The sequence below is a fragment of the Marmota marmota genome, unplaced genomic scaffold (assembly GCF_001458135.2).
Source record: "Marmota marmota marmota unplaced genomic scaffold, marMar, whole genome shotgun sequence".
NCBI classification, from domain to species: domain Eukaryota; kingdom Metazoa; phylum Chordata; class Mammalia; order Rodentia; family Sciuridae; genus Marmota; species Marmota marmota.
The window spans coordinates 1,192,954-1,206,995 of NW_025999990.1; the positions used below are offsets into that span (position 1 = coordinate 1,192,954).

General features: G+C 39.1%; 1 protein-coding gene across 3 annotated transcripts in view; it reads right to left on the reverse strand.

The window, feature by feature from the left end:
* Positions 1-6,573: 6,573 nt before the first annotated feature.
* Positions 6,574-14,042, reverse strand: part of Pik3r1 (phosphoinositide-3-kinase regulatory subunit 1) — a 29,104-nt gene continuing 21,635 nt past the window's right edge. For all 3 annotated transcript variants that reach the window (XM_048806077.1, XM_015482286.2, XM_015482285.2), the window contains 5 exons: positions 13,625-13,767; positions 13,214-13,390; positions 13,047-13,115; positions 12,208-12,378; positions 6,574-10,870 (listed from right to left, as the gene is read on the reverse strand). In XM_048806077.1, the coding sequence (XP_048662034.1) occupies positions 10,681-10,870; positions 12,208-12,378; positions 13,047-13,115; positions 13,214-13,390; positions 13,625-13,767 (750 nt within the window). In that variant the 3' untranslated portion in view covers positions 6,574-10,680. The remainder of the gene's footprint in view (positions 10,871-12,207; positions 12,379-13,046; positions 13,116-13,213; positions 13,391-13,624; positions 13,768-14,042) is intronic.

Sequence of the window (14,042 nt, forward strand, 5' to 3'; positions counted from 1 at the left end):
TGGGAGGGAAGGAGAGAGAGAAGGGAAATTGCATGGAAATGGAAGGAGACCCTCAGAGTTATACAAAAGTACATACAAGAGGAAGTGAGGGGAAAGGGAAAAATAATACAAGGGGGACAAATGAATGTCAGTAGAGGGGGCAGAGAGAGAAGAGGGGAGGGAGGGGAGGGAGGGTAGGGGAGGGGGGATAGTAGAGGATAGGAAAGGCAGCAGAACACAACACACTAGTATGGCAATATGTAAATCAATGGATGTGTAACTGATGTGATTCTGCAATCTGTATATGGGGTAAAAATGGGAGCTCATAACCCACTTGAATCAAAGTGTGAAATATGATATATCAAGAACTATATAATGTTTTGAACAACCAACAATAAAAAATTTAAAAAAAAAAGAATGGGATCCTAATAACAAATTAGAATAAATTTTTTTAAAAAGGGATCCTAATTAGAATAAGTTATATTTTATGTGTGTACAATATGTCAAAATATACTGTCATGTATATCTAAAAAGAACAAATTAGAAAATGTTCAAGAAAAAAATTAATTTACAACTAAATGCTTCCCAGGGACACTTTCCCTCCAAATGCCTTTAATCATAGCCTGGTCAAAACTTTCTTGAACCCAACCCTATCCTCATAAGTTTTTGTAGGAATTCCTCAAAAGTTCTACATACTAATAACAACCCCTCCCTTTAGGAATAGACCAGAAAATTTGGAATTTTGTGGCTGTTACTAAAATGTATCATTGAATTCTATCCTTGAGGGATGAAGTTAAAAAGGGGTGGGGGTGACTTGGGAGTGTAGCTCAGTGGTTGAGTACTTGCCCAGCATTTGTGAGGCCCTGGGTTTAGTCCCCAATACTGGAAAAAATAAAAACAACAACAACAACAAAACAGTAAAAATAAAGTAGGGCAATATATTCCATGGGAGAGTGGTGAACAAAATGTGGTGCTGTATTTTCACAAAATAAAATCCAGGCACTAGACCAAGCTGTCTGGACAAGAGTGTGCAGAGTCCAGCCTCCCATGGCTTTGAGACTTGGCACTGCCAGAGATGTCACAAGGACTTCTTGAAAAGTTGCATTAACTTTTACTATTACATGCCAAAACTAACATTAGGTGGCAAGAGATTTGCCACTGGGCTTCTGGCCTGTGACAGTCGAGCACATGAGCAGTGGTTCCTGATTTTCTTGGCCTTTCCTTCTGCAGAACTTGCAGAGTGGCTTTCCTGGGCACGTTGAAGCAAGTGAAGCCCAGAGGGTGCTAGGAAATGGACAAGGTGTTCCTCTAGCACAATTTTAGAGGCAATCCACTGAACATCCTTTCCAGAACAGTATTCAGTTTCTGCCACAGTTGAATAAGAATGCACGGTGTAAGGAATATATCTGGGAAAAGTTTTTAATCAAGAAAATTGCTAAAAGGGCACTATCATTTACAAAGATGACTTTGACAGATTCCTCTCAATATTGGGGAGAGGGAAATTTTTATCTCACAATGAACTAAAAAGTTCCTTCTATGGAGCATTAGTACTAGGAAATAGCTGTGTAGATTTTTTTTTTTTTTTTTTTTCTGGCCTGGCTGATAGGAAGGTTCATTTTCCTTCAATTATTGGAAATTTCCATAGATATAATTTGTTTTTACTTTTAGTAACTCTCCCCTTCCCCTCTACCTTAACCACTTATTTTGTCTTTTATTTTGGCCACATTAAGCACTTATGTTTAATAAATTAAATAATTATAGTTTTAGAATAATTAATAGAATAGCCAACCATGCATGGACCAATGAATTTTTTTTCAGTGTGTTAAACCATAGTAATCCAATAAAGGTGAAATACAAAAATATTTTCTGGAAGTGGGTAAAGGTAATATTTTCATTGATTCATAATATATTTAGCCCTATGCTAATGGCTACAGTAAGTCAAAAGTGGTAGATACAGTTTTAGGGAATCTAATTTTATTAGTTGTCAAGTCTTGCCAACAACCATGTTTACTGGCTTCCATTTACTAGGTGCCAGTCATGTTCCAGTTGCCTTCTATATCATTTCTTATTTAATCCCCACCCCTTTTAGTAGGCCTGGTTTCCTATTAAATTGATACTTAGATAATTCTAAATCTCAGCGAGGCTTGAAAATTCTCATCCAGGATAAAAGGAACAGGTATAACTGTGTGCAGATCAGATATATTCCTTACACATCATATGCCAAGTGAAGCCCTGGCATGTGTCTGAATAGGGAGGAAAGGGGCCTGCGGAAGGTGAGGGGTATGATGTCAGCTATCTGAACTACCTGCAGCATGGGAACCACAGATGGGGACATTTACTTCTAGAAGAAACCTCATAATGGAGATGGTGCCTTGAACACATCGCCTGAAAGGGGAGGATATTCAAGAGGGGAGCCCATGAAGGATGGGAGTAGCAACCTCCCACCGGGAGTACAGAGCCCATTTCTCTAGGCCAGGTAACATCTGAAATGTCATCTCCTCTCTGAAGCTTTGCCTCTCTCCTTTACCCTCTGGCCTCTTGAGGCTTACAGCTCAGTTCTATTATGTCCCTACAGTAGTAGATGGCAGTTATTTGGGTTTTCCTTCACTAGAAGACTGACATCTTTGAAGGAGCCAGTTGGCTTCTTTATCATTAGACCTCCAGAGGGAAGTAAGGTGTCCTACACACAGTAGGTGCTCAATAAAATTTTGTTGGCCAAATCAATAAGCTAATGATGTATACCCTACTCTCTTGAGTCCAAAGAAACAGATCATTGCTGTTAGCAACTACTAAAAACTCCAAACTATGTGACATAGGACCTCTTTAGATGACAATAAATATGAAATAAAGTGACTGACACATTTTTTTTTCCCTTGTGATAAAGTTACCCATATTTTTTTCTTTTGGTTTGTGAGTGCTTGGATTATAAATCATTTAGCTCTGAAATGAAAGCTCTATAAATAAATTGGTTCTAGTGGGTTAGTCATAGAGCGGGTGGTATATTTTCCAGTCAAAACCATAATTCTAACGAGCCGTCCTGGTGATGAATGGAGTTATCTTGTCACTTTGTCCTTAATGCAATGAGAGGTGGTAGTTGGAGGGTGAGAGTCCTGTTCTCATATTAGAAGCCAAACTTTTACATGTGCCCAGCCAGGTAAAGCTTTAGAATGTTTTATTTAACAAGTTAAGCCTGAGGTCATGCTCTAGACAGTTGTAACTGAGTGTTGCAGAGAGAAGGGAATTTCTACATTTCCTTTGCAAAAGCAAAATGCAAATAAGCATGTTGATGGTTACTCATTTATCCCCTTTTTTCTTCCTTCCCAAAGCATCTCAGCAGTTTTCTGTTGAGCTGATTTATGACATCAGTACCAACCTGGAGATTACAAAGAGCAGTATTTGAGAAGATAATCTGAAGTTTGGATAGTGAACAATCAATTATATCTATTTACACTTAAGATATCACAACAGGATCCTCATTTCTAGATAGGAACAAGTTCAGACAAAAAGGTTTTTTTTTTTTTTTTTTTTTTTTTTTTTTTTTAGTGGACTGATACCGTCTCGGGTCTTAACAGACTATATTTACCCACCACCTGCTACGCCCCAGAGAATTTGGTAGGCTACATTCTCTTAGTGCCTCATGCTGTAGACAGACATGACAGGGTCATTTCCAAATACAGTCCCCTCTACACTGTTGAGGACTCGGCTGCCAGTTTCCATTCACCTGATGTGTAGCTTTTAAGATGTCAGCAGGACAATTTGACCCCACTTCTGCTAGAGCTTTCACCTGGCCATCTCACTGACAACACAAAGGGCCTGTGCTCGGTCAGCTGCAGAGTAGGCTGCAGTCTCCAGACCCCCTAGTTATGGTTAGAACTGCTGCCAAATTGTAGACCAAGCATTGTGGGATGGGAGATGGAGTAGTTTTATCCACTACACCAAATCACAGCTTGTGCTCTAGATGGAGTCTCAAGACTGTCTAGGCCCAGACTTTGATTTCACAGATAAGGCACTGGTGGCCTGGACAATTGTCCAGTTGTCCAAGTTCCCACAGGGACAGAAATAAGGCCAGGCTGAGTGTCCTAAATTGCAAATCAGTATATTTCCTTTGTGGAATGTGTACTATGAATGTACATTATATCATAAAGTAACATATCACTCATTAGTAATGATGCTTTTTAATTAAAATACTAGAAGTACTATTTCAATAATCACATGACCTAAAGCAGTGCTCTTCAAATCTTGGTGTGTATAAAGGTCACCTGGAGGACTTGTTGAACCAAGTTGCTGGCCTGCTACTCATTGAGGGATGGAAGCTGTGAATTTGCATTTGAAGGAGTTACCAAGTGATGCTAATACTAGAGCTGTTGGTCTGGGGACTGCACTTTGGGTATAGGGGTCTGAAGCTCATGCTAATTCCTGCTATTCCTCATGTCCACCTATGCACTGAATACCAATTGAGTTACATGGTTAGCTCCCCAGCAGGAAGAGTTATCAGTGAAGGTTTTTTTGAACTCAAGAGTGCACTTTTCAATGGATGTCTGTTATATTCTGGTACGGGATGAAGAGTTTGACTTGAGTCAGATCCCCTAGGTACTTGGCTCAGGGCTCTGATATGCTGCATGATCTTAAGTCATTTTACACTTAGGCTTCAGTTTTCTCACCTGTAGAATGAGGAAAATGTCTTCTAACTTGTATAATTGTGAAAAGATTGAATCGGTAAGGGATAAGAGAATTTTAATGGATAATGATCAGAAACCAGTCAGGAGAACAGAAATTATAGCCATATTCTACTTGATATTGTTTCAATCAACTATGGATCACATGCATAATGGTGGGCCCACAGGATAACAGGGGAGCTGAAAACTTTCTGCTGCCTATTGACATTAAACCCAGCACATTAGCCACTTGATGCTGGTGTAAACCTACTGTGATGTCAGTTATATAAAAATATAGCAATTATGTGTAGTGTGTAATACTTGAAACTGATAATAAATAACTGCTACTGATTCATATAGTTACTATACATAACCTTATAACCTTTTTATGGTTAAAGATTATTCCTGCTTATAAAAGTTTACTACGTAACAGGATGTCATGTCATACAAGCAGTACCCTCCTGTACCTTATGTTCACTGCACCGCTTGACTGCATTGCTTGGCTTGATTGAATTTCATGTTTTGTTCATCGTGGCTCAAGTGTGCTGTATCACACATAGGCACCCTGTAGCCTAGGCATGTAGTAGGCTTTGCATCTATCTCCACAATGTTCTCCCAAAGACAAAAATCACCTTTCTCCTGTCATTAAGTGATGCATGATTATACTCTAAATCTTACAGAGAACATTAAATAAAGAGAACTACTCAGATGACAGAAACATTCAGAAACCAAATGGTTGGTGAGGGAAACCAGAGCTTTAGCAACAGCATAGAGCTGGGACCACTGCTTGAGTGAGCAAAGACAGGTGGAGACAAGGTTGCCAGAACCTCATCTGAGATCTGGGATATAGAGGATTGCTCAAATTGGAAAGAGGGTCTATCCAGCTGGAACTGTCACCATGGAGGAGACTCACTTCCTAGAAACTAGAAGGCAAAATATCTGAGGAATATAGCGCTGTGCTACCACACAGAACAGGGGAAAGGCAAGAAGAGTCTCAGCTGCTGCCATGTTTAACCAATGCTAGTCATCGTTGCCACAACAGTAATTATTTGTGTGCCCCCACCTCTGCTCCTAGACCATTTCTCCTACACATCAAGGATCCTCCCTGTGCCTATATGTAGAGAGAATGTCATCTATGAACAAGGTAGCATGGTCGTAAGTTCTGTCAACAGGAAAAAACAAAGGTAACAGTTGTTTCTTGACCAAGTAATAGTGTAAAACCTGCATTTATAGTATAGCTTAGATAATTTATACCACTGTCACACCACCGTGTACTATCCTTGCACTGTGTTCAAAATATGCAAACTATACAAGAGACAAAACCAGAGATCATCAAAATCCAGTTACTAGAAGATTATTGTCAAGGTTTGGGGATGAATGGTGGAGGGGAAGGGTACAGGAATAGAGCATTCTTGGTTTTTTTTTTTTTGGTAGCAAGAACCTACCTTGAAATGACAAATACAAGCATTTCTTTTCCTCATTAAGAATATAGTGAAATTGCCAGGTGCAGTAACCCCTGTAACCTCAGCGGCTCAGGAGGCTGAGCAGGAGGATCATGAGTTCAAAGCTAGCCTCAGCAACTTAACTAAGCCCTAAGCAACTCAGCAGACTCTGTCTCTAAATAAAGTATAAAAAAGGCTGGGGGTATGCCTCAGTGGTAAAGTGCCCCTGGGTTCAATCCCTGGTTAAAAAAAAAAAAAAAGTGAAATCATGGAAATAACATTGAGAACATTCATGTGGCTGTTCAGTTTCTTCACTTTATAAAAATGAGATAATGTGATGATGAAATAAAAGGGGTAGGTAGAAATCAATGAAAACTAAATTTATTAAATTTAGTTTTTAAATTATTAAAAACTAAATTATTAAATTTATAAATCGAGAAGAGAGTGAGCTGTTTGGGGATATTTCTTAGGTGACAACTGAAATTTCAAACCCAAACTTAAGTTTCAAAACAACCTTTATTCTGTTGAAGACCTAATACAATGCATCAAAGCAACTTAAAACAAGACATAGCTCCACTGAATCTATAACTTGAAGAAAATGTCAAGGAGGCACACTCCCCCCACCCACCCACCCTAGGTGCCTTGTAAAGGCAAAATTACAACTGACCATGACATCCTCCCTCTCGTCAAAAGACCAACTTTATTTTAACAATGTCATATAAACAGATTTGTAAAAACATCGAACAGATTGTAGCTTTAAAAAATACACACATATAAATGAGATTTTTTTGTTTTGCTTTTTTTTTTTTTTCCTCTTTTAAATAGCAGCATCCTGGGCAGCTAATGCTATCTCATGGTGACAAGTTTAATGTTAAGTTGGATAGTTTTTCCAATTAATCCAATTCCATTCCCTCCCCACTCATCATACTAGTATGTTATATAACTAGATTTTTAAAAAATAATAATTTGGCATTTTGGAACTTTGTCCCATGTGAGGCATTGTGCTTTAAACTGCCCCTTCCTTAAATGACCCTAAATTCAAACAGATAGCAGAGTCTGCCTTCCAACTGACTTGGATACCATGCATAGCAAAAGCAGTTGTTAAAACCGGCAGAACTTTTTTCCCCAATAAGGAACATCAGTAGGACTTCCCAAACACATTACTAGTTCATAACCAGCTATATGACAAAGTAATTCGTTCCCCACAGTGACAGCTCACATAAACACACTTTGACTTGACACACTGAAAATAAGGATTTCCAAGATAAGTCATCTAGACCTGCTCCCTAAAAGGAGTAACTTCTAAAAACAAAAGAGCCAAAGAATTATGAACTTCTCACTTCACTTGCCAACAATTTTCACCTTTTATAAGACAAAACAAAGCAACCTCAAAGGAAAAACAACCCATACACATATACAAGAACTGCACTAGACATTTGCTTGTTATGTACTTGAACTCAATGACTGTGGATCTGTCTTGGCTGAAAGGTGTACTGGAAACACTCCATGCACATATACATATATACATATACCCAGGGCCGTGACATTGTTGCCAATACATGCCTTTTGCCTTTTCACATGGTTATGATCACTCTTGTATGGAGTATGAGGTCCCACTGCTCCCACTTCTATAGCCTTTTCACAGCTCTCTGCAGCCTAGTTTCTGGCTTTGACTTTAGGATGCTACATTGGGTGGGAAAAAACATGAATGCATGGATAAAATCACATAGCAGGAGTGGTTCTGCTGTCTCCCTTCATAGTCATGAGCCAGAAAACATTAGGAGATGACTGAACCCACAGAGCACTGATGGTCAAATATCCACAAGGACAAATTTGGTGTGCATGCCACCTTAGGTCAAAAAGGCATTTGACGGAATAGGTCTGATGTAATTCGCTGCCACACAGAACACCGAATCCTGTCTTCTGTTCAAAGAAAAATCTATTGCACTTCTGCTTGTGAGACACAAAAATGAGGCAACTGTCTAAATAGCATGTTGTTTTGCAGAATGTTGAAGCAAAAACACTGTAGCTTTTAATGAAACATCCGACCTCAGATGTATTTTAGTAATTAAATGAAAGTTATTTGTATTTAATAGCATATATGATGTGCTATCAAAAAACAAACAAACAAAAAAAAACCCAAAAAACACCAAAACCCCACAAGTCTAGTTTATCAACTACTTGTAACTAACAAACTTCTATGCGATGCGGCAGGATATCACCACTGGAAGTTTTAAAGCAAAGACGGACTAAAACCAGGAGATCATAAATTGTCTGGCAATGAGAGGGAGATGGTCAGATCAGAAGAGTCAAGTCTGAGGGCGGCAGTCTGACCAAAGATAAGACTTTTGCTCTCGAGTAATGAGTAGCTTCATAAAAAGAAGAAAAATAATACATTCTACAGAGATTAACTCAGGTGCTAGACTGATTCTTCCAAACGATTTTTTTAAAGGAACATTAAAACAAAACACCCTCACCTTAGTATTTTAAGAAAAGAGAAATAAAGCTGTGGGTGAATCTAATATTGAGAAAGGGAAACTGAAACTGTAAGATTCCATTTTAATCCAACAGGGTAGTGACCATGATCATCATCAGCCTTCACCCCTTCCGCCATGGGTACAATTCCTGCTGAACAGTAACAGCTTTTGCATATGTAAATCAGGGAGGGAGACTCTCATCCTCACCCTAAATTGGAAAGATGTCACCACAAAATTTTTCCTTTCCCCACCCTCAAGTACAACACACAATTATTGGGATGAATGACAAGGACTGTCATCTGGATTCCTGCAATGACCACCACGACTTGAACGAGCTTGAAGAAACTCCACACAGCCCAGAGCAGCAACCAGATGCCTGTGTCTACTTGCTTTATGTTCTAAATTGAATAGATAGCTAGGAAAATAACAAGTATCCAATTAAAATGATTTTCTCAGGTCATGCTTTTTCTAAAATGAACATTTGTTGGTTGTCATAACTAATGTTAAAAAGAGAGGGGAAAAAAATACATTTTCTAAATGCACAGATTATACCTTGAAACCAGTGTGCTAAACCAAGGAGGGTGGGGAGCATTGTTCCAGGAAACCCAAAATGAACTCTCAGCACTTTTTTCATCAGAACTGAAATACCTGACCAGCTGCACTGGGTTAGAGTTACAGTAGGTGTGTAATTATCATTAATTGAGAACAACTATCAAGTCAAAGTGGGAAAAGACTGAAGCAGAAGCAACTTCACTTTGCAGTTATTCGCCACTTGTCTGAATTGTGAGAAAGTGCATACCACCCCTCCCACCACCCTGCCTGTTACAGCCCCTGGCTATTCCTCCCCCCAATCCCCAGATTCAAGAAGTTCACAATTCATTATAAAACAAACATTGCCAGGTACCGTATTTTAAATCTTATAACAACATTGTTGGACTCAGCGATACTTTGTCATATTCATACATCTTTTTCTTTTCTTTTTTATTGAATAAAGCAGCTTTGAAGCTTATCAGGCACTGCCCAACAAAACATTTAGTCCAAAAAAAAAAAAAAATCTGTTATGAACTTTTTAACCTTGGGCTAACAGCCAAGTACTCTGTACAAGAAAAACTGTAAAATTATTTCATAGTTTTAATTCTGAAGCCATTATTTTAAAACTGGCATTGTGTACATTTCTTCTTTAAAAAAAGGATAAGAATAACAAAAGGAATATTAACAAAAATCAGACAACAATATTTTCAAGCAACAAAAACTGGGAAGGGGAAAGCTTATTCTGAAGGTATATTTTTAAACTGATAACAACTTAATGAAAATTAAGAATTGCATAGCGCTGTGCATTTAGCCTTCAGCAAAACAAAAAAGAAGCTATTTGGTTTTGATACAAATCCATCTATTTGATAGTTAGTCATCCGATATTATGTACATATTTTATATACTTAATGTCATTTTAACTCCTGTTTTCCACGCTCCATTTTTCTGTTGGTAGGTTGTTTTTATCTTGACAAGTTTAAACAAAACATTTTACGGCACTTTGCTACAACAGATTTCCCCTTGAACATACATGAACCGATGTTCTCCCAAGGTGCCCCTCGTGAGCAAAGTGCCTTTCTGCTACATATCGTTCGGTTGTTAAGAAATGAAATAATCCACAGTGCAATGCGTCTGGGTCCACTGTGCACAGCGACACCCAGGCTAAACCAGGCTGGACCCAGCATTCTCTGGTGTGGGCTCCTCAGCCCTATTTACCTTCTGGTCTCCAAAGTCCCAACTTATAGCTGGTAAAGCTTCAGAAAGCATTAACAAGCACCATGGTTAAAGGCCTCTTTGTCCCTGCACGCAGAGATTTTTGCATTTCTTTTTCTCTTTGTGTTGTGTTTGTGGCTTTAAATTAAACCAAAAAAAAAAAAAAAGATAATAAGTCTGGATTAGAAAGATCTGATCATCCTGTAGCTCTAGGCTGCGAGTGTTCCCCTACTTCTTTTTTGTTCAAGAAAGCTCTAGTCCCATCTGAAGACTGACAACTTCCTTTCTGCAGCTCAATTCACAGGTCAGGCTGGAGAGGAGCCCTTTGCTTTCCAGAGGCCTCAGGGTGGCTGAACGTCAGGAACAGGATCAGAGGGTAGCGCTTCATCGCCTCTGCTGTGCATATACCGGGTATGCTAGTGTGACGTTGAGGGAGTCGTTGTGCTGCACAAGGGAGGTGTGTTGGTAATGTAGCACCAGTTCCTTCAGGGAGCTGTACAGGTTATAAGGCTCCGCAAAGCCGTAGCCAGTCGCCGTTTTGTTGATGACACAATGCTTGACTTCACCGTCCACCCTGGAGAGGAGACAAAACAACTGCCTTTTGAGTTTGCCCAGGACAATTCACAGCTCTATAGGGCATCTTTAATAAGGTTATCATGGTGAAAGAGCATATTACATGGGCTGGTGAAACAATTCAGGGTGCTGTCACTTATTTACTGGCTGAGGGTCTTGAGTAGGGCCAAGCTCTGGGGCCAGCTTCATCTTTAAAATGGTTGAACAGGAGGACAAGAGTAACACGTATGTAAGAGGCTGAGGTGGTGCATGCGAGGCGCTTGACAGAATGTCCGGCATGTGGTAAGCAGGCAGCGAAGAGAAGAGCCGTTCCCAACCATTGTGACAATGAGTGCAGCCCATTGACAGCAACACTCTCTCCCTCCAGTCACAACTGATAACAGGATTCCCTCTTTCAGCCCTCCTCAAAAGGTCTACACAACTCTCCACCTCTGCGTCTACACTGTGTTCTCCCGTTCTCCTACTCAAAGTTCTGTGTCTTTCCTGGGAGGAAGAGTAGTAATGCAGTAAATGGAGGTCAGCCTTGGAGTACAAGGTATTTACAACTTTTCCCTATTAGAGGATGTTTATGTCTCTGACATGGTGATGCAAATGGTGACGCCAGTGACCCAAACTCACTCTTCAAAAGACTGTACACAATAGTAAGAAGTAAGTGGGGAAAAACAAAAGAAAATCAGGCCATGTGACAGAACTAGGTCTCAAAGCCAGACAGGGAAGGGGTCTTTCCTCTTGTGGCTCTGATTTGTAGATATTTTATCTATAGGAGGTGTTCTTATGTGAATTACCTCAGATTCTTCCTCTATTAGCCTTCAGAGGCAAAAACAAACAAACAAAATAAACAAAAAAACCATGGGGCAGGCATTGCTACTTCCATTTTAAAGATGAGAAAAGACTTAAAGACGTCTCATGATTCATTTGTTGCCAAATTGGAAACCAAACTCCAATCTTATAAATAAAGGGCAGGTTTCTTTGGTAGATCTTTTTTCTTGGTGGGAGTGGGTACTAGGGATTGAACCCAGGGGTGCTTTACCACTGAGCTACATCCCCAGCCCCTTTTAAAAACTGGTTTGAGACAGGATCTCACTAATTTGCTAAAGCTGGCCTCAAACTTGTCATCCTCCTGCCTTAGCCTCCTGAATTGCTGGGATTACTGGCATGTATCACCAAACCTGCTATGAGAACTTCTTAATAGACATAATATCCAAGTCTAACTAGAAGTGTCTATTTTATTTCCTCTTCTGCATTACTATACTATAAGATTCAAAGCTAGAACTTTTTCAAATCCTTACCCTTAATGAATAAATGAAACATAAAAACTAGTTTGCCAGAGATACATACACTACGGAGCAGGCGTAGCAGCCTTGCTTACTGCTCTCCCGGACAAGAAAAGTGCCATCTCGTTTCCCTCGCAATAGGTTTTCAGCTTTGTTTCGGTTGCTGCTTCCAACATTCCATGTCTTCTCATCATGGTGGGGTAAATCCTCATCGTCTTCCACCAGAGAATATTGGCTACATAGACGAGAGAGAAGGTTTCTGAATAAAAAGTGCAGGAACCCCCAGCATGCCTCACTTTCTCCCCGACTCCAACCAACAAAGTCGGAACAGCCATCAGACAGTTAGATCAACCCTGCTTCTCTGACCTGAGTTTTCTTATTAATGTTTAGCCTCCAATGCCACTCCACAGGACAGAGTTAGCAATAAATACTATCTCTGTCTCCAAGTCAGCAACCACACGGAGGTACCGAGGCAGAGGGAAAACTATTAAATTATCCTGTTTATCCAGTTTAGATCGGGAAATTAATTAAATAGGAGGACTGCCAGTTTTCAAATAATTCAAACCAAACATACACTTAACCTTCAAAATATACTAAACATAATTTTTTTTTCATTGAAGCTTCCAAAAATATTTTGGGATTTTTTAGATGTTCAGGGACATCATTATGGACACAAGGTCATTTTACACAACTATGAGTAAAAATAAATCCAAGTCCTCCTTAGCTAAACTTTCCTTTTTTTAAAATTCCAGATAATGACACGGAGTTTATAATTTTCTCCTATGAGATGTTCCAAACTCAGTAACTAACTCCTCACTTGTTATGAAAACAAAATATGTCATGCATCTTCATAAAATGAGGACAACCTTTTGCTCTCTGTCATCTTAGTAACTAGCTACTTACTCTTCAGTATTTTCGTTGCCTAGCCACTCATTTAGCTTCTTTTGCCGGACACCTTTTTGAGTCAGCCACCTGGAAAACAGTTTTGAAAAGAAAATGCATTAATAATTCGTCCTTAACCTTAGCAATCGCCAATCATCCCCTACCAGGGTTTTGTTTCAAATACTTACATCAAGTACTGGTCCCTGGTCTTTCTCAGTTGAATGAGGTCTGGCTTAATGCTGTTCATACGTTTGTCAATCTCACGATACTCAGCTGCCTGCTTCTTCAAGTCTTCCTCCAGCCTTCTTCTACTGTCAATAATTTCACTGATTCGAGACTTTAGCTTATCATAATTATGCATAATCCTATAAGAGAAATGTTATCTGTATTTACTTGGGTACATCAGGTAAGTTCTCCCAAATTTATGAAAAGTTTCACTATTGTTTCCTGGAAGTTTTCCTCTGATAAAGAATGTCTTCCTATCATTTTAAATTATCCAAAGCACAGAAATTGAGACCATCAGTTTAAGCAGTCTTAAAAGATTTTGGTTATTTCTAGAGAGAAGAGGAAAAAAAAAAAAAAAGTCACAGTTCACCCACCTCTGTATTTCTTTTTCATTGCCTTCACGTTTAAACTTTTCTATGTATTCTTTGCTGTACCGTTCCTGGGTTTGGCACTGTTCTTCAAATATTTTTATGGTTTCATTAAATGCTTCAATAGCTGTTCTTTTCATTTGTATTTCCTGAAACAAAAATTTAAAAAGACAATGTCACATATTTCATAGAACAACCTCTTATTGCAAGATAGTATCAGCATTTTTTACCTATATCATCATCATCTAGCTTGGAAGAACAGTTGTCCTGGGGTATCATGGAGGTTGGTTCCAGGAGCTCTCTGAGATACCAAGGTCAGTGGATGCTCATGTCCCTTATATCCCTTATATAAAAACAGTATTCAAAAAGAACTTGTATATATCTCCTCCTATGAAAGCTAAATCATCTCTACACTACATATATA